The sequence below is a fragment of the Melospiza georgiana genome, chromosome 2, assembly GCF_028018845.1.
Source record: "Melospiza georgiana isolate bMelGeo1 chromosome 2, bMelGeo1.pri, whole genome shotgun sequence".
NCBI classification, from domain to species: domain Eukaryota; kingdom Metazoa; phylum Chordata; class Aves; order Passeriformes; family Passerellidae; genus Melospiza; species Melospiza georgiana.
The window spans coordinates 61431216-61456974 of record NC_080431.1 but is presented as its reverse complement, the minus strand read 5'-3'; the positions used below and the strand labels follow the sequence as shown (position 1 = coordinate 61456974).

General features: G+C 39.4%; 1 protein-coding gene across 1 annotated transcript in view; it reads right to left on the bottom strand.

Annotated features, from left to right (window-relative positions):
• Positions 1-24179, bottom strand: part of USP12 (ubiquitin specific peptidase 12) — a 32752-nt gene extending 8573 nt beyond the window's left edge. The window contains exons 1-4 of the mRNA XM_058018611.1: positions 24000-24179; positions 13107-13187; positions 7495-7708; positions 4305-4531 (exon numbers count right to left, since the gene is read on the bottom strand). Of these exons, the coding sequence (XP_057874594.1) occupies positions 4305-4531; positions 7495-7708; positions 13107-13187; positions 24000-24047 (570 nt within the window). The 5' untranslated portion in view covers positions 24048-24179. The remainder of the gene's footprint in view (positions 1-4304; positions 4532-7494; positions 7709-13106; positions 13188-23999) is intronic.
• Between the last annotated feature and the right edge of the window lie 1580 nt (positions 24180-25759).

Genomic DNA, 25759 nt, shown 5'->3' with positions numbered 1-25759 from the left:
GGTCTCTGCCTAGATACAGAAGTAAATGCTTTTAGAAAAGATACCTGGCTGCAATTTCTTGACTGAATGCAGGAAAAGTGAAATAGGTACAGGGAAATAATGTAAGTTGAATCTTTTAAACATATGAGATTTATGTTCCCTTTTCAACTCAGAAGGGGAAAAAAAAAAGAGGAAGTGGAAATTTGTTCTCTAATAATCAAGAGATGAGAAACACACAGCTCCTAAGGGCAGTGTACATGGAGAAAAAAAGAAAAAGGCAGATGGTCAAGACAACCATATCTGAGCATTAAGAACACAGGGCAAATCCAAACACCCAGGAAATTAAGCTGAAAGCTTCTGTTAATACCTGTGAGAAGATTGGGCTCCCACTGTTCTGTCCCTAGTCTTTCCAAGAGTTAAGTGTGCATGTCAAAAAACACCACTAAGTCAGTACACATCATTTCTACTGCAATATTCAGATGCTCAAGTATAATGTTTATACTTTTAGAGAGATCACAGAGCACATATGGAAAACTTCCAGAATGTTTAAAGTGGGAAAAAAAAGCCACCTGCACCTTCAGGGTGCTGTACATTTCCTGCATTCAGGGATGTGTTATGGTTTAGTTGTGTGGTCAATTCTTCAAAATATCCCCTTGCAAATCACTCTTGGAATTATCAGACCTGCATTTATAATACTAAGAACTCTGGTGGAAATCATTGTAACTGGGGATTAGGAATGGCTCAGAAAAAAAAAAAAAAAATCAGTTCCAGAAAATACTCTGCTGCTGCAGCCTTCAGCTAGGACAGCTGGAATTAGGGAGTCATGTGATCAGTGTTATTCAGACATGCAATTAGATAATTCTTCCTCTTTTGGTCTAATCAAAGAAAATTACGTGAAACAATACAGATTTCACAGACAGCTTTATCCCACACAAAAGCTGTAAGGGCAATGGAGAGGAGGGAAAGGATGTGTTCTACTTGGTCAAAAAGAGATTGGTACTGAAAACAGAAGTTTGCAAAAGGACAATTTCCATTCTCTGTGATAATATGGCCTTAAAACACCTCACTCAGGTTAGACAGCCCACTGTGCACTTAGGATCATGAGGAACCATTAAAGGCTTCATTGCAAGAATAGCCAAGTGGAATTTTTTCCATTTAGGTTGGTGATTTATAAATTGTTATTCTTAATTTTTAAGATTCTTTGAGCCTTACTATTTGAACAGATTTTTTCTAACATGAACTCATACAGTTTTAATTAAAAAAAAATTTAAAGCCACTCTGGAATCTTACAAGTTTCCCTCCCCCCACTTTTTGTAAAGGTTCTGTTTCAAATAAACATTACTATGCTTAGACCACAATCAGCAATTCTATATATTTCAATCATCTATAGAATGAAAAAAATGATGGGCATGATCAGAAAACCTCAGCACCTGCAGGATGGAGCCCTGATGTATTCAAAAAGCTGTCTGAGTGCTCCTAACAGGAACATCTGAGTAATAGTGAGGACTTTGGATGCTCCAGAGCTCTGGCTGAAGGGGATGGTGTGCTGTTCCCACGTCAAGGACATCATCTGCACCCACACAGCTCAGCCGCACTCTGATGACCAAAGCTGCACAGAACACAAAGCTCAGAAGGCTGAAACTCACAGAATCCATTATTTCCTACACCTGGGGATTTCACTGGCAATGTGAATCTGCTCACTGGCAAAAGAGCTCTTGCAGCTAGAGACTGCCGTGTGTGCTAAAACAGAAAGCAGTTTTAAAAGAAGCTGAAACAAAGTGTGTGACTTATCTTGGTTAAAAAAAAAAAAAAAAGGAGAAATGAAAATCGAGCAGAGCTAAAGGCTCTGTAGGACTCATATGAGAGAGAACACTGGGATTTTCCTTACTGCCTTCTCTCAGTCCAAAGCAGAACTGAGCCAAAGAATTCTATGCCTCGTAGAGTCATTTGAACCCAAGAGCAAGACCATCACCTGGAGACTGATATGGTGGTTTTGACAATTCCCTATATTTCTCTGCAGAGGTACTGGCCACATTTAGCTGTTCAAAATTTAATGAAGCCAATTATAATACTTTCTGGTTTACTGTTATCCTTCCTTAAACTATGAGAGAAACCCGTAAAACCAATTAACTTCCAGATAGTTTCTATAAATTAGCCCTAAAATTTACATTCATTTCATCATTCTGCCTCTGTCCAGGAAGGATGAAAGCATTATAAAGAGAAACCACATTAAAAACATGAAAAAACAACTTACAATCCTTTTGTAACATATTAATTTCATAAATTGGCTTAATTCACAACACAAATCTTTGTTAAAGAATCATATCTATGTTCCTTATACTCCACTGTCCATACTTAAACCGAGGATGCATCTTTAGATAGTTCAGTTTTTATCTTTAAGATGGGCTAATGAAACAGTGCATCTGGAAGGACGCTCTTTTCCACAACCAGGATAACCCAAATCAGAATAAAATTTTGCTCATTTTAGGAACACTGAGGAGGTTTGTCCTATTAGAAGATAATGACTGTCACTTTCAGCAAAGATAGTGACAGTCATTATAAATATAAATATATGCTTTGTATTTAAATATGCAATAATTTTCCAATTTAAATTGAAAATATATTGGGCTATCGTCTTGTCCTTAAGAAGCAGAAATTCATCCACTATTGCTTGTAATCTTGTACATGAGCTATTTCCAAGTACTCCTAACATTTTAGCTTATATTTCTAAATACAGAAAGAATCTAAATGCCAACAGCTCCTAATAAGCATCAAAACAATCATATATACTCATTATTTTTAAAAATAAGACACTATTCACAGTAATATTGCCCATTTAATATGTCCAAGTGTGTTTCTAAGTGCTCATTTTCAGGTCACTGTGTTTTGGACACAAGCTGACATACTAAAAAATACAGAACCTGATAAAATAGTTTCCAGATTACTTTGATTATCATCTTGTTCAGCAATAGCTGAATATTTCTATTAGCTACAGCTAATAGAAAAAAAAAAACCTACACAGTGTTTGTAGAATTCTCAAAATTGTGACAGACCTGTTAGCTAATAAAATATCAGTGCTTTATCAGTGCAAAGAGCATATCAGTGCTTTAAAATTGCATTAAGGACGGTACCTAGATCCAAATCCTGACAGCAGTAATTCATAATGCCACAGTGAGGAAAGGTAATGATGCCAGTTGTGTCAAAAGACTCAGGCTAAACTCATGTTTCAAGGAAAAAAAAAAAAGAACAGCTCAAGAACTAGAAGAGAAACAATTGACAGTTGCCAAGAAATACTGATTAGGGAGGGGAAATCTGCTAGAAAAAAATATGGTAGCATGGAATGAGCACCTAAATTACTCATAGTCTGCAGTTACATTATACATTACATTATCAATCTCTTTTCTTTGAAATAAAAGAGACGGGTATTTCTAGAAGACTGAGAAAATTACATGAGAAATATACAGATTTGATGAATTCCTGCCTTCCAACGTCATGCTGACATATCTGCATTACCTAATTAAGTTAAAGAAAATTGGCGTGAAGTTATACAAAAACCACAGCCATTTAGCTTTTTACAATCTCTAAGGAACAGACCATAACAGAATTACTGTAATTTTTCAATTGTGCTGCTTTTACTCTTTCTCAAGCTGGTAAAATCCAATTTTTTATGAAATACATTTTTTCTCTTATTGTAGAACCTCTCAAAAATATTTTAGTATAGCATACTCAGAGAAAGAGTTTATTTCTCAGCATGTAGTATTAGAAGAATTCCTGTGGACAGACATTTAAGGAAGGATTACTTTTCATGAACATGAAGGTATATTGTTTGAGAATCCCAGTCTACTACCAAAGTGCCAAAAGCCAACCATTAGTATCTTGATTTCAACAGCTTTAAATTTAAAAACCAGGAATCCATGGAAACTGATTCATAATACTTAATTATGAGATGCATCAGTAAGCACAACACTAAGTTATTTAGACATTAAATTTGAGAAGGACCTCACACCCTTAAATCACAGAGTTTACTTTGTTTAAGAGTACACCACTTTAGAATTTTCTGATCTAAATTTTGAAGGTGATTATGATCACACCGACAAAAAATCCAACTGGGCATTTTCCTAATATTGACCAAATGCCTCTTCCTACAATTCATGCATCGGCTGCTGGAATGTTCTTACTAACAAAGAAAAACCACAAATATTCACACAAACATAAAGATCACTGAAGAAAGGAACTAATGTCTTGTTCTGCTGGGAGAAATGAACTGTGAAGCACGCAGCTCTGAACGCGGCACGTTGGTGTTTACAAAGCCCATGAGAACTTACAGTTTCACAGGTAAGACACCTGGTTTCGTTAGTCAAGGTTCCCTGGAAGATCTCGTGCACCCAGGTGGGGTCTGGGGGGCTGCTGCTCTCACTGTCCACGGTGCCATTGGGCAGGCGCCCGTTCTGCTTCTCCTGCTTCCTCTCCTCCTGCAAGATGTCCGCGATGGTGTTCAAAAGGTAGTTCAGGAACTCATGTGCATCCTGCTGCATGTAGTTATCAAACAGTTCTGCGAGATAAAACACAAGGCTTACTAAATGATCAGTTAGTGCTGTGCTACAGAAAGGTTTTTAACAGAGTCAGATTTCAAAACCAGTCAAGATTTCACATCTTGAATCATTCACAGCAATACGACACCAACCCAAAATGCCTACGTGATAAACTAAGCCAAAAAAATAGGGGGTGGGAAGAGGGGACAGCAAGTCAGCTTGCACTGACAGAAATCACCCAGCTGACTGGAATTACCTGAAAACTGAACCATACTGCAAGAAAAGCAGGGCACAAAAATTCAATGGCCCAAACACAGGTGTATATGGGGTGCTGCCAGAACTGGCACAGGTCATTCTGCCCAGCCTCCAGATGCCACTGGATCTCCTACAGAGACTATGCTATCTCTGCCAAGCTTAGGTCAGTGTCTTGGACAACACAGATTCAGTAATAGTTACTTCTTTTCTCTCTGACTAGGAATTGCTAAGAGGAAATTTACCTGCCTATCAATATCCCAAGCTAGTATCACACAAATCTTTTAATGTGCAATTATTTCACTTTGCTGGCCGTCCAAGAATGTTCTAAGAGACAGGTCTTCAGTGTACAGGAGTGGATATATGAATGAAAAAGATACTCAGTGAAGTTCAGGTTTTGAAATACAGGCACTCCAGGGAAGCTTTACAGTCATTCACCTGATGGCATCCAGGAATAAACTTCAAATAGAAAAAAAAGGTCTAAGGTTATTAGCTAAGTAGGGAAACCTTGATGCTAATCTAGGTCATTTGGAGAGGTTAAGTAGTGCAATAGGTCAGGCAACAGTAGGAACCATGTAGTTTATTTAATGAACTACTACACTATTTTTGAGACAAGTGAATTCAATCTAGCCAATTGCAAGGTCTTTATTTAATCAAGTAAATCAAGGCAGGGCAAAAGCTACAAGTCTCTTGAGGTAAAAGACTTCAGAGGTTCTTCACAGTGTACTACCACAGGCCTGTCAGGGCTTTGTGCCCAGTCAGTCATAAGCATTAACTACAGCAAAGTGAAAGCTACAGATTGCTCATTTTACAATTAGAATAAATTCATGCAAATGTAACAGTACACCTCCAGCTGACTTCAAGCCAGCAGCTGCTTCCCAAGCAATTAAACTTTAAGGTCATTAATAGAGAAACACAGAATTGCTTGGGTTAGAAGGCTTCTTAAAGATTACTGAGTTCCAGCTCCCCTGCTCTGGACAAGGATACCTTCCAACAAGACCAGGTTGCTCAGAGCCCCATCCAACCTGGCCGTGAACACTTCCAGGGATGGGGCACCCACAGCTTCTCTGGGCAACCTACTCCAGTGCCTCACCACTATCACAGATGATAATTTCTTCCTAATCTCTAAACTAAACCTGGCCTCTTGCAGTTTAAAGCCATTCCCCCTTGTCCTGTCCTACACACCCCAGTGAAAAGCTCCTCTCCAGCCCAGAGATGTACAATATATCCATGCTGTACTCAGACATTGCAAATAAAGACGGAGCAGCAGCCTTGGAGTCTGGAATACACTAAGACTGTCTCCTCAGTTATCACCCTGGTATAGCTGGATACTGACTGAAGAGACTCTAGACACACCCACCTGGCTCTTTAACTCTTCTTTAAGGCTCAAAATTATATACCATTAATAGCATATATGATACCCGTGTAATTGCAGCCTGAATGTAGTTATTTATTTGTACAAAAGGTGAGAGTATCATCATTAAAAGAGGCCCAAAAATACAAGGGTTGAACTTCTACATTTGACTTCTCCACTGAAGGGTTTCCAATTGCCTTGCTCTGCGTAGAATTTTAGTGGCATGACATAATTACACATTACAAAGAACACTTTCTATAATGAACTTAATGGCTCCTGTGGTTTGCTTTCTGCTTTCCATCTGAATGATTCTCTGCATTTGTTATAATGAACTGTTTCTGTAAATGTATCAAACACAAGCACACTTACCCAAAGATACGTGCCAAAGAAGGGAATGAGTTTTCTGCTCTGCACAGGCAAGTGATTGTACAGCACCCAAGAGATTTTTTTTAACAATATCATTACAGCTCATGGAGTGCATTTGCTGGAAGAGCCATGTCAAACTAGGAATGTCATCATAATATTTTATTTCTTGTTTTTACTACAGAGATAGTCATCATTTAAATGCTTTTTCAGTGTGTATTCATGGTCTTGGAAAAGACTGCAACAGTCTGAACACGTTTATTGCAGCAGCGTTTAGGACATCATACAGTTTATTTAACTATATTACTCCTTAAGGAAAAAAATTTGTATTTTTATAAAAATGTATCCAAATTGAATAGCAGATTACAAGGCTTTATTTATATTTTAACATCAAATAATTTTCTAGAACATTCTGACAAATTAGGCCTGCAGATAAGAAACAAGAAATGTGAAAAATCCCTAGAAATCTCTTGAAATTTAAGATAATGATGACATGTAAAAAATAATTTGCCAAAACTACTTAGTGGTTTTAAAAGGAGGTCAACTACTTTTATATAAATATATATAAATTCTAAGTCAATTTAAAAAGGTGGGGTGGCTTTAATCTGGATTCTTATGGGCAAGTCTTTTCACAGACTCAGTTTGGGAGACTGATTCCTCCATTCAAAAAATATTTTTTTTAAATAAAGGGCAAAGGTTTTACAGTGAATTTTGATTACAAATATTAAACTCCCAGAGAAACAAAACTAGCAAGCAATTTCATAAGCAGATAGTGACAAAATGACAATGCACTTTAGATCTATTTGAATACACAGAAACAAGGATTCCCTCTCAAAACTGCTCTGGGGTTACACTCTTACCTCTTGTTTATACTTCAGCACCAAGAGCACTTTCTATATAGGTACTCAACAGAGCACAGATACATAGGCATTTAGCTGGCATACACTGTGTCAGCTTCAGAATCAAATTATAAATGCTATAATTGTTACACAAGAAAAAGAAAAAAAAAGTTACCATTTTCTTTTCGTAATCTTGTTATAAATTTCTTGGGAGGTATTACTCCAACTTTTTTCTTCTGGGTGGCTATACTGTGGAAGAGATCAGCTAAGCATGTAAGGAGATTCTCTTTTTTTCTTGGCTGACTCTTGTAGGCTAAGACTTTGTCTCGAAATGGTCGACAGAAATAAAGTGCCTGGAGAACTGAATTGCAGTAGCACGTGTTCCCGAACTACAAAATAAGAGAGAGATCTGTAAGTTTGCATGGCATTACTGTAGAGAGGTAAAATTAACTCCAAGCTGTAAGAGAGTGCATAAGCAGAGGTCAACTTTCTACAAATCATTTCTTTCTGACTTTAAGGTAGAAAAATGTATTGACATTGCACAAAGGATTACCAAGTATGCTGTATGTAAGTGCATGAAACACCTAGGCTAATTTGAACAACACTATTTAATTTTGTCTCACTTAAAACTTAACTTATTGGTAATATTTTCTATGTATTTGGGTCAAAATGTTCAAAAAATACCCTCAATGTCACAACTCCCAAAATAAGCTCAGGTAAAAATATCTGTCTACCACACATCAGTCACAACAGCAATGAACATGCACAGCATGACCTTGTACTGCAAAGAAATTCAGCTGAAAATGGAGAGTGCCTCACACACTTCAGGAACTAGATTCTCCAAATCTTAATAGCTGTCATCAATGTCTGAAATAACTACTTTAACCTGCTCCTACATTTTCAGTTCTCATTCCAGGGTGACAAGATTTCTTTAAGGAAATTTGTGACATGGCCTGCTTAGAATTCCAAGCTATGGCAGTTGGTAGCTTGAAATCAAGATTGCAGGGAAAAGAGAACACAAATGGGACGTGCACACATTGAAGGAGACAAGCCACTGGACTGAAAGAGGAAAGCAGAATCGCAAGAAAAGCATCCATAACCCACTTTGTACCAGGACAGCCCAGGTGGGACACCCCAGTGTTCCCTCCTCAGACTCCTTCAGGCACCTGAGGTCACTGACGCTGCCTGCAGCTCCCCCCAGCACTGCAAACATCCCCACTAACCCTGTGAAGGAGCTGTGAGCCATCAGGGGATAAAGCCATCCTAATTTTATGCTGCCATCCTAATTTTAAGCTGCCCTCCTCCAGTGGAACCTATTATCCAACACTGAAAGTGTGGGAAAAATCTTTACGAGGGCCTCAGCAAGTAATCCAACCCTTCAGCTGCATTTACAAAACCTGCAAATTGAAGCATCCACTTATTGCACACATTCTGCAAAATGTGGAAATAACATTCAGATTTATGTTACACAGAGACAGCAGCACATCTAGGCAGCAAATTCTGAGACTTTATCATTGTGAGGGGGAGAATTATATAGCAAAGACTGCCTTCAGAGATATTTTAAGAGCAGGTTCCTTCAATAGAGAAAAAGAACTAAAAGTTTTCACACCTTAGGAATAACAGGAAAGTAAATAGCTTTTGCTCTCTCCCAATTAAGACAAACAAGAGCACCATGCAATTTAATTACAAAACTTAAAAATTAATTACTTTCCTCTATTTTAAACAAATGAAATACGAAGAACTACTTTCTAAATAACCAAGACACACTCAAAGAATAAGTAAGAAGCATATTTTAAAAAATATTAAGATGTCATTAAGGTATCCATATTAAAAAGTGATGAATTTAACATCCATTATTTTTCTTTTTTTAAGCTAGGAAAATGCTTATATTAGCTTCTTTGTGGTCCAAATCTGCTAATAAGTCAATGAACTTAAGAGGAAAATTGGGGCTTTTTACCTTAAAGGAAGCTGATGAAATCACACAGTGGCTTCAATCAAAACATTTAATATTGTAAGCTGTTTAGGAGTTTTTAATTAGAAACAGCCGTAAAAAGAGAACTACATTAAAGTGCTAAGAAAGTTCTTAAAATTTAATCAAACTGGAAAACTGCTAAAATTTCTACAGCAAGTGTCAAAAGATGAAAAGCAAGCAAATTAGAATTTTCATAAGATTCCAATTTTAAAAAGGAGCAGTCTGATGATGAATTAATTAGAATGGCAACCATGCAGTGAGAGACAGACAAAATATGAAGACCTCAGAACACTGAACAAAATTCAGACTCATTTAATATGAATGTATGTTAACCTACATGCCTGTGAGTATGAAATAAAAGCAACTAGACCAAGTTCATAAAAGGCTTTCTCCAACCAGATTCAGAAACACAGCAGGCAACAGGAGAATGTTTGAAAGCAAACTCCTGAAGAAAATTTAATTAGTTCCCATTTGTTTTATCTCTAAAGCATCAGTCTTTATCACTTTGAAACTCAAAATATTTTTAAAATAAATGCTTCCAATCATGAAATAAAATTTAAAAGGCTGTACCTGTACTATGCAACAAGTGGGAAATGGTTGGGAGGTTTCTGGACTACACAACTCAGTTTGCTAAATGAACAAATGCTTGTCTTACCACCAGTATTACTTCAGTTCCCAACTTTAGAGAAACACCCAACACCTGGTTCCAGTCTCCCAAGCTCCCACCACCCACTCACACTCTGCCTTCTAATCCTGGACCTTCAGCACTGGGCTGGGCTGCCAAGAGACACCTTCCTCTTCCTCCTCCTCCTCCCCACCCCAGGCAGCACTGCCCCAGAGCCACAGCACCTGGGAGTCAAGCCCTGCACTGTGGCACTTCATGCCTGTCCAGCCTGCCTCAGAACAGCAGGAGAAAACACAAAAAGACCTTTTTGGGACCATCTTACGTTGTGCATGACTAAGAGATGTAAAAAAAAATCCACTTTTTTTCTTTTTTATCTATTCACACTGCTCTTCTGCTCTAAATTCTGAGAAATCAGATTGTTTCCTTTCAGGAAAATAATGCATTCACTATGTTTTACACACACACACCCCTTTTCTTGATCTCATTTAAATTTTGAAAGCAAAGTTACAACACCCAAACCTATGTGGAGCAATGAGACAGTAGGCAAAACAAAAACACTGTGCAACAAAACCACTGCACACCTATGAACATTTATAATCTTATAGCTTACTCTTCTGATGCACATACAACTGGGAAGAAACGTGGCTGTTGAACCCCATTCAACAAAAAGATTTACAAGAACTTAGATCTGTTTGGAACACTGCTTTTGAGCAGCTCTGGGGTTCCTCCCAGCTCTGATGCACTGGCAGCTCTAACAATTTTTCATCCTTGCAATAGGCCATTTCAGGGAAAAAGATTTCTCCAAAACACATGGCTCCACTGCAAGAGATTGAATAACCAAACCTGCTCGAGAAATCTGGTACACTGCTGAAGAGCTTCCAGAGCAGCTCTCTGAGATTAAAAATCTTATTTTGTCCTCACTGGATAAAATGATTGATGTAATTTGTGAAGCACATAGATTCGAACAGTTTGCATTACTGGACTGAAGAGGGAAAGAAGAGTGATAAGCAGACTTGATGCCCCTGGTCATCCAGACGCATGGGACATCACATTCCTAATGCTTTCATCTTACCATGTATCTTAGATATTTCCTGCTGATTTAGGGAACAATATTGTCCCTTCAAGTATAAGCTGAATTTTCCATTCCCATAAACCATCTTGTCTTCCATATGTTTCCCATAATTGCCCTTTCTTAGGTCTTTTACCTCTCAAATTGCTCCTTCAGCACATCCTCTGAACAATCCCTGGATTCTACCACAAAGCTGGAAAAGAGGTAAGACAGGGCTTTTGCCTCCTCCTCTTTTATGCTACATGTGGAAAATTGACTGATCTCTATTTCAGGATTGTCATCTTTATCTAAAATGCTTTTCTGTATTCCAGACACTTTGAATGGCCACCTATCACACAGTTAGAAAAAAGCTATTGACTTCCACATTATTTCCCTTTTTCCCACTACCCTGGAGAAAGTTAGGACAAACAAAATCAATAAACAAATTAGAAAAACTTAGCAGTAAATGTTAATAAGCCTCTAGGAAATTCACTTCCTGTAATTGCTACAAATAAATTAGAGAAATCAATGAAGGCAAAAACTGTGATTTCTATCACTTCTCAATCTAATAGCACTAATTTATTATCTAATTATCTAGTATTTCTTTTCATTATCTCTGTCATTCTTTCTAGTCATTGGCCATAGTTACTTTCCCTTTTCCTGGCAGATTTACATGCTGCAAGTTCATTACACATTTATGGTCTGGATGTGCTGTGTTAGTAAATACAACCTGCAGAACAGACCTGAAAACCATTCAGGCATCAACATTATAGAATTTCCTTTCCCATCACTGTACCTGAAAACCAGCACCAGCATGCCATAAACATAATGAGATCCCATTTTATTATTTGTTACAATTCAAAGAATTTTAGCCCATAAAATTTTATTGTTTGAAGCTAAAATAAGCAAAAGTCCTGTAGAACACAGAAAATTAAAAGCACTCTGATATATTGTAGCTGCCTGCCTCTTAAATGAGTGCAATGACACATACCCACTCAAATTTCTACTCCCCCTTGAGTACAAAAAGCCAGGATTTGTTGATCTTCATGACATATTAAGAAGATTGTCCTTTACTGAACCTTAAGGGTAAAAACTATGTAAAATTTTAAGATTAGGTGTACAATACAATTTCACCATTAAGTCTTAAATCCTCTCTGGACTTGTACAAGAAATTAGGAAAACAGTTTATCTGTCAACAGAGTAACAGATTTGAGAAAACCCTGTCACTGGAAAAACGGAAAGCCTCAGCTCAGCTGCAGAACTGACAGGCATTAACAATGAAACTGCTGCATCTCCTCTTTGAGAGAAGTAACCTGGGGGCTTTGGCAGCTTTCATGAGAAAGGAAAGGAATCACTTGAATTTAAGAGATGGTGTTTTGAGATGCATGGAAGTCAGCCTGTCAGTGTTCACTGACTCCAGAGTGCATGTTCAGACTGCAGACTCTCAAACCAGGTCAGTGCTAAGCACCTGGAGGTAGAGACACATGACAGCAACAGGACAACTTTTAAATAATCAGTTCCATTAAGAAAAGCAAGACAATAGCTCTGGTTAAATCAACCTGTTTTAACTATGCCATTTCTGAAGCCCAGTTAATTTAATATTTCACATCAGTATAATTCAATTTCTAACAAGATACACTTTTCATCCATAATATCAGAAATTAAAGTTTAAATCATTCCTTAAAAATAATTATTGATTCAAGCAGTCCAATATATTTTTTCTGTGTCCTTCTTTGGGCTGTATTTTTTTTTAATCTTAATATAAATACTTCCTAGCATCACAGTCTTTCATAAGATTTTTTTTTTCTTTTAATGTATTTATTTTACTTGATTGGCACATTATGAACAACAAGCTACGTATTTTAAATAGCCTTCTTTATGACTTACACATTTTAATAACATTAAAGTGACGTAAGAATTACTCTACAACTAATAAAATTAAATAAAAGTATTCAATAGAGAGCCCATTTTAGCAATCCAGTAGCATATTTCAACAAATACACTAAATACTGAAACACATTTCAATAGTATGAATATTCAGTGATTATATCTTTCAGAATTTTAAGTATTCACTCATCCCAGTCTTGTTTAACCAATCCATTCCTGTCCTTCCAAAGCAGTAAGTTACAGTCTGAGACTCACATTAACCAAACCAAAGTAGTGCTCATTGACTGGGAATTGTTCCGGACCAATCTCTTTCTCCAAAGCTGAGGCATTGGCGCCCTAGGAAAAAATCAAAAGCAGCAAAATATTAGTGTGGCAACAGTGAAAACAGCTGTGGAAAAGAGTTTTTCAGCAAGGATAAACAAACAAAACTAAGTAACCATCCATTACAAAAACCCTGCAAAACACCTGATTACAACTAAAAGTTACCTTAAGACATGTTTCCAAATATTTGCTGTTCAAAAGCATCTTAAAGTTATACACTTTTTATGTATTTTCACGCAATTACACTGCTTCAATGTTCTTTACTTATTATTTCCAGAGTCAAATTACTTTAGTAACACTTGCACTAATGCAAAGCAGGTCAGACACAGGATGCAAGGCCAACTGGTGAGCTCCTCCTAAGAAGACTAATTTTCATACTGTAAAGCATGTTCCAGAAAAAATTAAGAGATGCAGATTGTTCACAGGAAGCAAAGAGACTGGTCTGATTCACCTACACTCAAAATATAAGTTGTTCAAAGTGCTTTGCTAAATGCCTTGAACTTTGTAAAACCAAAAGAAAATGCGGAACAGCTAGTGATGGTGTGCATTACAAATGCTGCAGCCTTTGCCCAAAAATCTGTTTGGTCTGATCCTCAAAAAGAAGTCAGAGAATGTTTCTTTGGTTACTCTGTGGCTGCTGACTGAACTGATGCAGTAAACACTGTGTTTCAAAGAAAAGCATTGTTTTCTTTTTTTATTTAGAGACAGAAAAGCTTGTATGCTGGAAAATTCAGAGAACATAAAACCCCTAGCTTTGGATGAGCTCTTACATTGATTGCTTTTAGAGAAATGGAAATGTATACAACTTTTTACATTCAACAAAACTGGTATCTATATATTTATATCTGTTTGTATATATCCTCAGTGAGACTAATACATGAGCATGAATATTCCAACTGGTCTAAGTGCAGCTAAAACAGAGGATAATACACAGCAAAGAACCTTAAAACCAGGCGCAACTCCATCCCAACAAGGTCATTTTTTACACCCAAGATATAGCAAATAGCCATTACATGACATATTACAACAATCAAATTACATCAAAATCATGGACTGCATTAAAACCAGCACACAGTATTGCACAGATTAATTACAGACAGGGAGAAGTGAAACAGAATGAATATTAGAACTGTGTTAAAATGTATACCATTAAAATTAAATGATGATGTGGCATGGCATGGCATGGCATGGCATGGCAGAACTTTACACAAACTACCTTAGCAGTTCTGAAACTGGAAGCATGTGCTCAAAGGCCCATGAGGAGGTGACAACTTTAACAGAATACGGCAAAAGCCAGGAAAATTCCATGCTTGACACAACACAGTTCTGCTCCATTCATAGCACAGCCCTGGCTGCTGTCATCAGTCACATCCCTTCCAATTACCCAGCTTGATAAAGCCTCTCCTTTCCTGAGGATTTAACTGCAGGGCTTATTACTTTAGAAGGTGTTTTCAAATGGAGATTAGAGTGGCAAGGAAAAGGGGTATAAACCTTCATTTAAGATTAAAGCACTCTGAGATTCTGAATATTTAGTTTTGCAGCCTTATTTAAATGCGCCCACAAACTCCAGCAAGGTGAGTATTAAAAATAAACTATGAAAAAGACGGAACTGTGGGGGACTTTTACATTACTGTTAAAATCTCTACCTCTTTAAAAATAAATTCAAGAGCAGGTTTAAGGAAATTCTTTCTCTTTTCAAAGCCAGGGTGGAGTAGCTACTTAACTCCATCTTTGAAAGGTAAATATTATGCTATAAACATTGATGTTTCTGTTTGTGCAGACCTGAACACTGTATTTAGTTTTGTAGCACAATAAAGATCTGACTTGGCAATAAGAAAGACATGCTGAGATAGCACCAGATCGTCACGGTTTTCTGATTACTCAAAGAAGCTTCATTCAAGGCTCAGACTTTCACATGACTTCAAAGCATGGCATCATCTATGTTTAAATGCAGTTGTTTGTGAATGTTATTACAAACCAGCACGGGTGTTTTACAACAGTGTAAAACCCCCCGAGCTACTCAGACTTCCCTTTACAGCTCTCTTTTTGTCTGTCATAAAGGATGCTATCTCTCCCTCCAAAGTAATCATTGATACTGTGCACAGTGTACTGGTTGCAAAGAGCAGAAACACAGCAAGAGCACACTGAAATGCATCTTCACAACTGACCCATAAAAGCTATTTTAAAACCTAATTATCCCTTGCTTCAAAGTCTTTCCCAGTCATGATTACAGTCCACATCATCAGTCCCAGCTGACTGTTCCATTATGCAAAAACAGATGCCGGGGGAGAGCACTGCAGCAGCACCAACTATTATGGTACTGTATCATCTCTTGGACATGAGCAGGCTTAGGGCAGAAGTGGGAGTGCCTCTCTTGTCATCAGCCAAGTTGGAGTTACTGGACTAGGGAACCAGACCAGGGAAATTTCAGGCTGTGCTATATGCTGTGGAGTAGAGAACTTATTCCTCTGCCACCTAACTGGGATCCCCAGGGAAAATGCCCCAATAAACTCTTTTTTGGGGGGCTCACTTAATAACACATACAACAGGGTGTTCAGTCTCCACACTGCAACCTGGCTTTGGTATTACACAGGGGACAGAAAGGAACATCATCAAGTTTGGTCAGCACATCCACCTCCTATTTCCCTTGTCCTTCTGAGGGGAAGCACACATGGTCATTATCTAGAAATGAGAAGCAACAGGGGCACAGCAGAAGTTCAAGATGATGATAATATTGCTGTAATTCTGGGATTCACCACTTTTTGCATAGCATCAGTGTAAAAGCTGTACAGCTGCACAACCAAGCACTGCCTGACATTGACCCCCTTCCAGCACAGACACAATACTGCAGGCAGACAAAACACTCATTTCTTATGGTAGATAAAAAATAGCTTTAAATGGGGCAAGTTCTGCAACTAAGTTCTGTTTAACAAGAACAAAATATGAAATCAAGATTTGCTTTTTATTCGTTACTTTAAATTAACAATAGTTACACAAAAACCTTCACAAATCTAATGAAAGTTAGGTGTAAAACTGAACTACTACAGAATTCATCCTTCAAAATGATAAGTAAAGTAACCTTTATTTAATCATGTTCAAATCAGCTGAACATAAATTGCTTTATCTCCTCCATCAAGTTAAAGCAAAAAGCTATACTACTGGATTTATAACATTTGCCTTAAATGCTAATTTCTTAATGAAGGGATAAGAATCTGTGTTTACCATGGAAGTACCTTAAGTAAGTTTCTCAACTTTTTTTTTTAAGAGCTTTAGTTTTGTAAATATTAACACATTTGACACTAAGTAGATGAGGGTTTTATTTCAGTTTAGAGGAATCAAAGCCCAGGAAATACAGTGGAATAAGAAGGTGCATTATCTTTGAAATGTGCAAGGTTGTATTTTCCTGATTTTCATGTTTTACAAATATACATCATCCCAAATTTCTAAAATAAACTAAAAAGCCCACTGATGCCATACATTTCAATGGAAAAGGGCAGAAAAAAATAAAGCACAGACAAACAAACGCAGATTTGTTTTTTTGTTTGTTTAGTTTTTCACTTGCTGAAACAGTATCATGAAATGCCATTTATGACTGCCTTTTCTCACAGCCTCAGAGGCCGCACTGTTGTGGTGTTTCATGTTGAACTAGTCCTTCTGAGACACACCAACAGCTGACACAGGGGTAAGATAATCAGAGCCAATCTGTAAAACAAATCAGTTGGTGCTTGGGATCTGACATACACACCTTGGGCTTCAGAGCATTCTTGCCAGATTGGTTACAGGCTGGTTCTGTGACTGAACACCAGCTGCAGCTGATCCGTGTTGTCTGATGTAGTTTCCTCCAAAAGTCACCTAATTTGTGCACTCTAACACCGCTCCCAAAATGCAAACCGAAGCGTGCTAAATTGAGATGCCGCCCTACATTAAAAATACTGCCTAAAAACATGTCAGCAAGCAGGCAAACAATTGCAGTTTTAAAGTGTCCTACCTGGTCATTAGCATCCAACCTAGCAGGCAGAATTTCCCTTACAAAGCCTTGATTCATAACCAGCCTAACGTGTTGGAAGCTTGCACAGCTTATTGGCCTCGGATTGGGGGTCTGATCTACCCCTTTCTACAATAAAGATCACTTGATAGCTTGGTGGGTCATCTTTTCAGTGGTTTAACACCTTTACCCTCTACTTTAACTAAGCTGTACATTTTCTGAGTAAAATCAGAATTTCACCTTTAAAAGAATTTCCTTTTCTGAAAACTTACATTTGTCTCCAGCATCCTGAAGATCCATTTCTCCCTTCACACATGCACTATGCATGATCTATGCTAGATCCTTCCCTACAATGCTCTCCACCTCACTCAAGAAGCAAGAACAACACTGATTAAAGGTGACTCAAATAAATAAACCATGTTGCACAGGTATATATGCAAGATAAATTTTTTAGACATGACCTTAGCTATAGGTAAATGAACCAAAGAACCACACAACACAGAACTATCACTGTTTCTAGTGACAGAAGGGTATTACAAACAAAAGGGAAACTCAGTAATCAGGAATAGCAATGTTCTTGAACAAATGTAAAATTAATGGAATTATTTATAATTTGCAAAAATAAATCTCAGTACAGAAGCACTCACTAGTGCTTTCACTTTTTTTTTCTGATTAGAAAGATTCTCCCTTCTCTATGCAAATAGTGAAGATATACAGAATTTCACAGCCCAATGCACTGTGACAGGAATTCTCTGCTAAAGAAGAAATGCAGAATTCTACTCTTCCACTTACATTAAATCAGAATATGCGAATGCATACACTTCTGTGTACTCACATGCATCAGGACTAAGAGCAAAGAGAACAGCTATCTTAAATCAGCTTATATTTATTGCTTCAGTGGCAACCAAAACTGAAACACAATTCTTTTGATACTGTTTCTAGCCAGGAAGCAGCAGTGAAACATGAGTGGGATTCAATAATCCTTGTTGTTCATTTCTTTGCAAAAGAATATGCATTATTAATACATTAAATATTTGGATAGTTTCAGTTAATGCTTTTTAAATACTTCAAAATAGTGTTATTTTATTAATCAGTCTAAGACATAGTCCTATATACTCTTATCAAGTGCAGCTAAGACAAAAGATTTTCTGAGTATGAAGTAAAAACACTTCTGCCTGGGTAAGGAAAACTATACCAAAGCACAAAATTAATTTCTCTTCACATTACGTATGTCTACTGAACCCATCTACTGGAGCCCCACTGAACATTCACAATATATTTTCCTTCAAGCAACTACACATAGCAGCACTTCCTTCTAAGTGGGAAGTGTGATTCCTTTTGAGTACTGAAGTCAAAGACAAGTTAATATTTCAGAAAAATTAGATTCACCTAACTACCCAAAATGCAGGGCGAGTGGGGAAAACACATTTGCTCAATAGTTGTTTTTGATAAACTGCATCCTGCGGTGTGTTTCACATGCTTTTATTACTTACATAATTCCACTTCCAGAAAACAAATATATTGCTTTTATAACTTCCCATTTTCATGGAATCATAAAAAGAATTTGAGTTTATTAAAGACGGTAAAAAATGTTTTCCTATTCTGGTCTACTTATGTTAATACAACCTTCTGATTTTACACTACAGAAAATATCTAGATTCTTTTTTTCCTCAACTGAAAGATAAGATAGATCTTACTGAAACAAACCACTTGTTAACAAAAGTTAGCCCTTACACAGGGCTTTTATACACCTCTTCCCCTCAAGAAATTTGAATAGAAAAGCCCCTTTTGCCACATTTTTACAGAATCATTCCCAGACGTTTTAATGCAAATTAGTTGCTTCAGGAATGTAAAAAGTAAATACAAAGACTACATAACTGACCGATCTAAATATTCAAGCCTTGTCTAGTAACAGGATCAGTTGTTCCCATTGACACAGCTAAAAATTCTGCCGCCAAGACCAGAGTCCAAATTCATATTTAATTTTTCCTTGTGCTTAGAACATGCAAGATTAATTACCTACACACGTGTGTAGGTAAAAAGAAAATGGAACACTTGCATAAATCATCCAAGTAAGTAATATGTCAACTTAATCATTCCCTGTGCTGGTATAAATACTGCTTGACAACTAGGTAACTTTGAGAATTTTTTCTTTGTGTCTCATATTTGACAATCGTTTTATATTAGAGTCAAATTCCTATTTTGATGAAAATTAAAAACAAATTTGTCTAAATTAATTATTACACTGAACAGTGCCACAAACCTAGTGTTAAAAAGACCAAATATAAATATTCATCTTTTATTGTAGCATGTTACAGCTAGAAAAATGATGATGACAAATGCTTGAATCTTAATGTCATGTTTATCATCCAAGTGTCTCCTGATAAGAACTCCAACAGATGAGTGGACTTCCTCACTGTGGTGCAAGCTCCTGCCCCAACTGCCTAACAAATACTTCTCCAAAATACCCCAACTGCCTAACAAATACTTCTCCAGAAACCCCTGTGCTTGCAGCAGGGCCACCACAGCAGACACGTGTCTGAACACTCCGGAGCACGCAGATGCAGGTCATGGTGCCAGAGTGAAATGCACTGGCTGAGACACAGCACACGCTCCCTCTTGCCAACTGTGCTACACGAGCAAGCCAGCCAGCTGGATAAAGGAACCCCACAATACTGTGGTTTCCTCTGTCTGACTTTAGTCCTTTCCTTCTCTGCTGTTGTCTTGGTTTTTTGCCATCACCTCCCATTTTGAAGCTGTTTTCCCATAACTTTTCTTTCCTACCTGTAATTCAATTCTCCTTTCTTCCAGCATGGGCGCTCTGTATAGTTTCCTGTGGAATCTGTTAACCTGATCATCAATTAATGTTTAAGTTTTATAATGTGTGCTTCAGAGAAGACAGTGCAATTAGAAGGACAGGACTGAGTACATCATAGCCATTGCTGGCTGGCTGCAGACTCTGGCAAACATCAATTTACATTAAGGGCAGATTTCACAATCAGGTTTGAAACCCGACTGTAAACAAACAATTCCTGAAGCAGTAAGAAAGCCCATAAATGCACACCTCTCTCACAGTCAGCTAGAAAATGTTCCTGCATCGGGGAGTTTTTATAAAGCCTCTCTTCTATGACACTCAAGGTAGGCGCACCTCAGCCTTCCCTCAGCTGGAAACTTCCAGGGTCTGTTTCCTCTAAAGATGAGGAAACATCACACATGCTTGTTTTCTCACACATGCTTGTTTCAGCTCTAGTACCCCTGAAACATCTCCACCCTTGTGAAACGTGACCGAAATGGACACAAGTGTGCTCGTGGCAGTGCCCCTCGAGGGGAGGCAGGCAGGAAAGGGACAATAGCCAGCCATTCAGAGTGACTCCACATGTCTTAATCCTCTCAAAAACAGAACAAAAATTTGCATTGTAAGATAAGCAGAGGTTCTCCCGCAGAACACACTGTTACATCACACAATCAACATCTAACCACCAACAGTGTGTTTGATGTCACTGCTGGGGGGCTGAAACAATCACTGAAGGCATTCAGTGACAGACCCTGCATGTCAGATGCTGAGAAGGCAGACACAGAAGGGAATACAGAGACAAACACCCAAAACATGAAGATTTTGACGTCTAATGCTACAGCTTCTAGATTAGCATAGTTTTAAAATATTATCACGCTTTTTCAGGCTGTGCCAACATCATCAACCACTTTGTAGAAGAAACACTGAAAACAAGCACTATTGCCATTTCAACTTCCTTGCGTATGTCTGAGACTGACATCTTAGAGGCTTTTCACAGCTTGTAAGCTACAAATGTAATTTCTATCTTCTCTCTGCTTCAGCTACTCAAAGACCTGATGCCTTTAACTGCTAGCAAGCGTTTCCTGGATTCTAGACAACAGAAGCAGAAGTACTAGATGCCATCTGTGAGTATAGCATGGGGCACATCTTCATTGCAGTTAGCCTAGGTTACTTTATCCCTCCTCAGCCATGCATAAAAATCCCATACAGTTCAGTCAAGTACGGCTTTGACTGCAGTTTTACTCATGGATGAGGGTAAAGACCAAGTTCTACTTTTACTGCAAAGATGTTAAAAATAATTTTAAAAGTAGACCACACAATTTTAACCTCATCCATTTTGCAACAAGAACAGTGGCTAAAGCACTCAAGGGCAAAGGTATTTTCAGAGCTTTTCCACAATCTCCAGCTTTGTAATTAAGACTTACTACAGCACAAGGAAGCATGTGAATGGTGATATACAGCAAAGAATTTTAAGGAAGCTGAAAGGCAAAACAACACTAGGATACATTACTATAGAAAGAGCTCTGTTAACATTGGGAGCAACACTGAGGTGTTTGACCAATGAACAAATGCAGCATATACAAAGGCACCAAACAACACAGACAGGATGTCCTCTTGGAAGATCATCCCCAAAAGGTACCACAGATAAACTAAACATACTGGTTATCACTCTTCACACAACCTGCCCATTCTATAAAACACAATATACTACTTTGTAATATTCGGGGCTTGAACAACAGTGGTAAGACACATAAAATGCAAATGGGTCAGCAGAAGCAAAACTTGAATTTGGATTAAAAAAAAGAAGTCATGAAAAGCAGAAGTGCAATGGAAGAGTTTCTTCAATACAGTTCTACACTGCTCTGTTACAGACTGTAAGTGTATATGCATGCTAGGTTTGTGTAGGCACAAACTGTCTCTTGACAAAAATTGCCTGTTACTGGTTTTGTACTAACAAGAACTTTTGCCTTCACAAGAAGACACAGAACAGTCTGAAAGTTCTTGCAACAGGCAAGAAAAGGCAAGAAAGACTTGTAAGGGTTCTTAGGTAGTTGTCTGGCACTTTATCAAAGTGTGTTGACACAAAGAAGCATTGCCAGAAAAAAAATAGTATTACTCATCAATTTTAATCCTCTTCAATTTTGTAAAACATATGCTTAAACATAAGTATTTGACTCTTGTTAGAGTCAAAAAGATCTGCCTCGCCTCAACCACATGGTTCTGAACAACACCACAGTAAATACTACATGTTCCTTCACACTATCTTTACAGATATACTTTTAAGCACAGTCTTATATTAACTGCTGAAAAGCTTTTACAGCTGGTATCCTATGCTAGGTATCCCATATCACAGCATTATTAAAGCTTATGGATCAAAAAGGCTCAGCAAAAAACTTATGCCTGGAGTTGATCCACCCCAGTGCACATGACAGTGATTGGACAGATAGCATTTAATGGCCATGAGAATTTCAGCTTTATGGATACAGACACTTCAGTCAGTAATAAGAAGATTTTTGGTTGAAAATTTTCTTTCAGGATTGACCTAAATCTCAGCGACACAACATCATTTCTAATAAACATACACACAGAATAATCTCAAACTGTCTGCCTGTCCAGGGCTATGGTTTGTATGCAGTCCAGAAGCAAGCAGTGAGGTCTCACACTTGACCCAAATCAAGAGGCCAGCACGGAATCTATGCTGACACAAAGGCCAGCGGCCAGCTCTGGGTGAAGAGATGTCAGCTAGAATTGCAATAAAAGATCTCCCCAGCTCAGGGAACAATCACACTGATTCCTCAGCAACCTAAAACCTGCCTTCAGAGAATGGAAACTCCTGAAGCACATGGTACACGTCCTACCAATCTGGCCACACCAAGATGTCAGTATGACACCTGATAAATATACAGCTGATAAATTTAAGAAGTCAAACTGTTCCAATTCCAAACTAAAATATGTCATCTCCCATATCAAAAAAAACCCCATTATTCCAGTGACTAAACACCACCTGAGCAATCCCATCCTATGAGCTTACAGATATTCATTCAAAATTCTCACAGGCCACCTCTAAAATATCTGTTTGAGACATTCAAACCTCTTTGCAGCACAATTTATGAAAATCATAAATCAGTTTCCAATAATATGAAACGTAAGCATTTCCCACTGTTTGATGAGATATAATAATGGGAGCAAATTAACAGAGTAGATGACAGAGCGTGTTCTTCCCCTTATTCATCTTTTCCCTTCCCCTTGGAAACATATTTGGTAACAAGAACTTTCACATGGCCATGGAATAGGTAGAAGAGAGCACAAATGTAAGAACTTCTGCTATGAACCATCAGCACATCTCTTCCATAACAAGCACTAACTTCTACTGACTAAGGGATATATTTCCTTCCTTAAATTCATCACTCCTCCATCACCAAATGTACTGAGCTCCCCACCCCTCTTTAAAACAACCCAAGAGAGCTTTATCACATCTGTGCTTCTGTTTATGGCTCTAATTCACCACGAGAGAGAGAGCAATGAGAAAGCAATCCCAGGCAGAAGCCTCCTGTGGGGACCCGGGTCGCTGCGCCCCAGGCGGATCACACGGCTGCGCTGGGATGCCCGCACGTGTGCGGGTAACCCGGAGCAGCGCCCGCGGATGGGCGATTCCAGCCCAGCTCAGGAGCGCGGCACTCGGAGGGAGAGCAGGGACGCTCCGGAGGGTGCCGGGAGAAGGAGGGCTCTTCCACAAGCCCGACCGTAACCCCCACAACCCCGCAATGGGAGCGACGGCGGTGCCCCGAAGCGCTGTCCCCGCTCTCGGCACACTTTGGAAAGGCTGCGCTCGGTGTCCCCGCGCTCCAGCCCCGTCCGCAGGCGGGACCCGGCTTCAAGCCGCTCGGCGCCGCATCCAGGCTGAGTCTCCCAAAGCCGATTAACCCCGCTCGGCTCCCGGCCGCCTCCCACGGCGGCGCTCCCGCCCCGCGCCCCCGCCCGCCTCCCCCGCAGCCCGGCCCCGCGCCCCCAGCCCGGGCAGCCGGCACGGCCCCGGCCCCGCGCTCACCATGGTACAGATGGAGGCGATTTTGGAGACTGTCATTAGGATTTCCATCCGCCCAGCGCCATCTTCCGCCCAATCACAGCGCCGAGCCGAGCGGAGCCGGGCCGGGCGGGAGCAGGAGGGGAAGGGAGGAAGGGAGGCAGTGAAGGGAGGCAGTGTGGGCAGGCAGGCAGTGAAGGCAGGCGGCGGGGGCACCCCCCCGGGCACCCCCCCGGGCACCCCCCGCCCCCGCCGGCGCGGGGCCCCCGCGGCCGGGCGCGCCGCTCGCTCCGCCGCCGCGCAGCCCCGCTCCCTCCCTCCCTCCCGCCGCTCCCCGCGCCCGCCGGCTCCCAGCGATCCCGCCCGGCTCGGCCCCGCCTCCCGCCGGGTCAGCGCCCGGCTCCCGCCCCGCCCCGCCCCGCAAGGGCCGGCCCAGCTCCGCCGCCGCGGGAGGCAAGGACGGAACCGACAGATCCGTCAGCGGCGCCAGAGTTTGTACTGAGACATCGAATCGACAAGGGTGGAAGAGATCCCTCAGATCTTCAGTCCACCCAGCACTGTGACCCTAAGCCACATCGCCCGGTCGGGACGCCTCTTAAAACACATCCAGGGACAGCGACTCCACCGCCTCCCTGGGCAACCCATTCCAATACCTGACCACAGAATAGGGTCTGGCTAGAAGGGACCGCAGCGCGCCAGCCTCAGACATGTGGGAAAATAAAGCTGATGTGCAGAGTAGTCATACCAGGTAACCGAGGGACCTACTTGAGAAAGAGCTTAGCCATGTTGGTTGTCTGCAGATTGTAAGAAGAAATCTGGATGACTTGTTCAAGGTGTTGATACCTGCACTAAAGAAGCACAAAGCTAGCTATCTGCCCCCCTGACTTTTTTCATACATAGGAAAAATCTAGTAGATCAAGATGCATTAAGAACAATGTCAATGCACACTAGGTCTTGTTCATAAATACATCTATTCACTGTAAAGTGGTTTAATATCTATGACATTAAATCATTTCAATTTCTATGATCTTCAGAAGTACATGTTGTTTAGCAACTAAGTTAATGGAAGAGTAAATCTTCCTTCAGCTGAAACATAAAGAATATGACTTTAGAAAGTATTATAAATGAACACTATTGCAACCTGAAATATCATGAAAATGGTTTTATATCACATAAAACCATTTTATAAGATACCTGTCATCTCGAATTGTATATTTCAAAAGTATAGTAGCTGAGAAAATGAACACCTCTTGGATGAATATATTCTGAAACTGTTGCCACAGAAACCATGGGGGAGGACAGCATCAGGGGAATGAGAAAGAATAGAAACAAAAGTAGTGGATTGGCCATTTTTGAGAAAAAAAAGCAAGAATGGGTATTTAGCAGGATAGACGTGTCAAACCTTCAGATATCCAGCAGTTCATCTACTGAAATACATTTGCTGCCAGAAACATCTCTAAAACAATTCCTTTACAGTATTAATCAGACCCACCACAACAGATACTCCTCTATCAGCCAGAGTAGACCAAATTTCAAAACATGACAAGAAAAAAATAAGGCAGTGTGCTGTCTCCCTGAAGCAGAAAAGCACAAAAAGCAATTGCACTGTTGCAGAAGCTGCTACCGTTATCTGGGAGATAATTCAGTTTGGAACCAATTATGTGGCATCAAGTGGAACCGTTTGGGCCAGAGAATACTGCAGGAAATTTTGAAAGGCACTCAACTGGAAAATCAGAGATTGCCTAGAAGTTTCTTCCTGCCCATAAATTAGAGAAAGAAGCTAA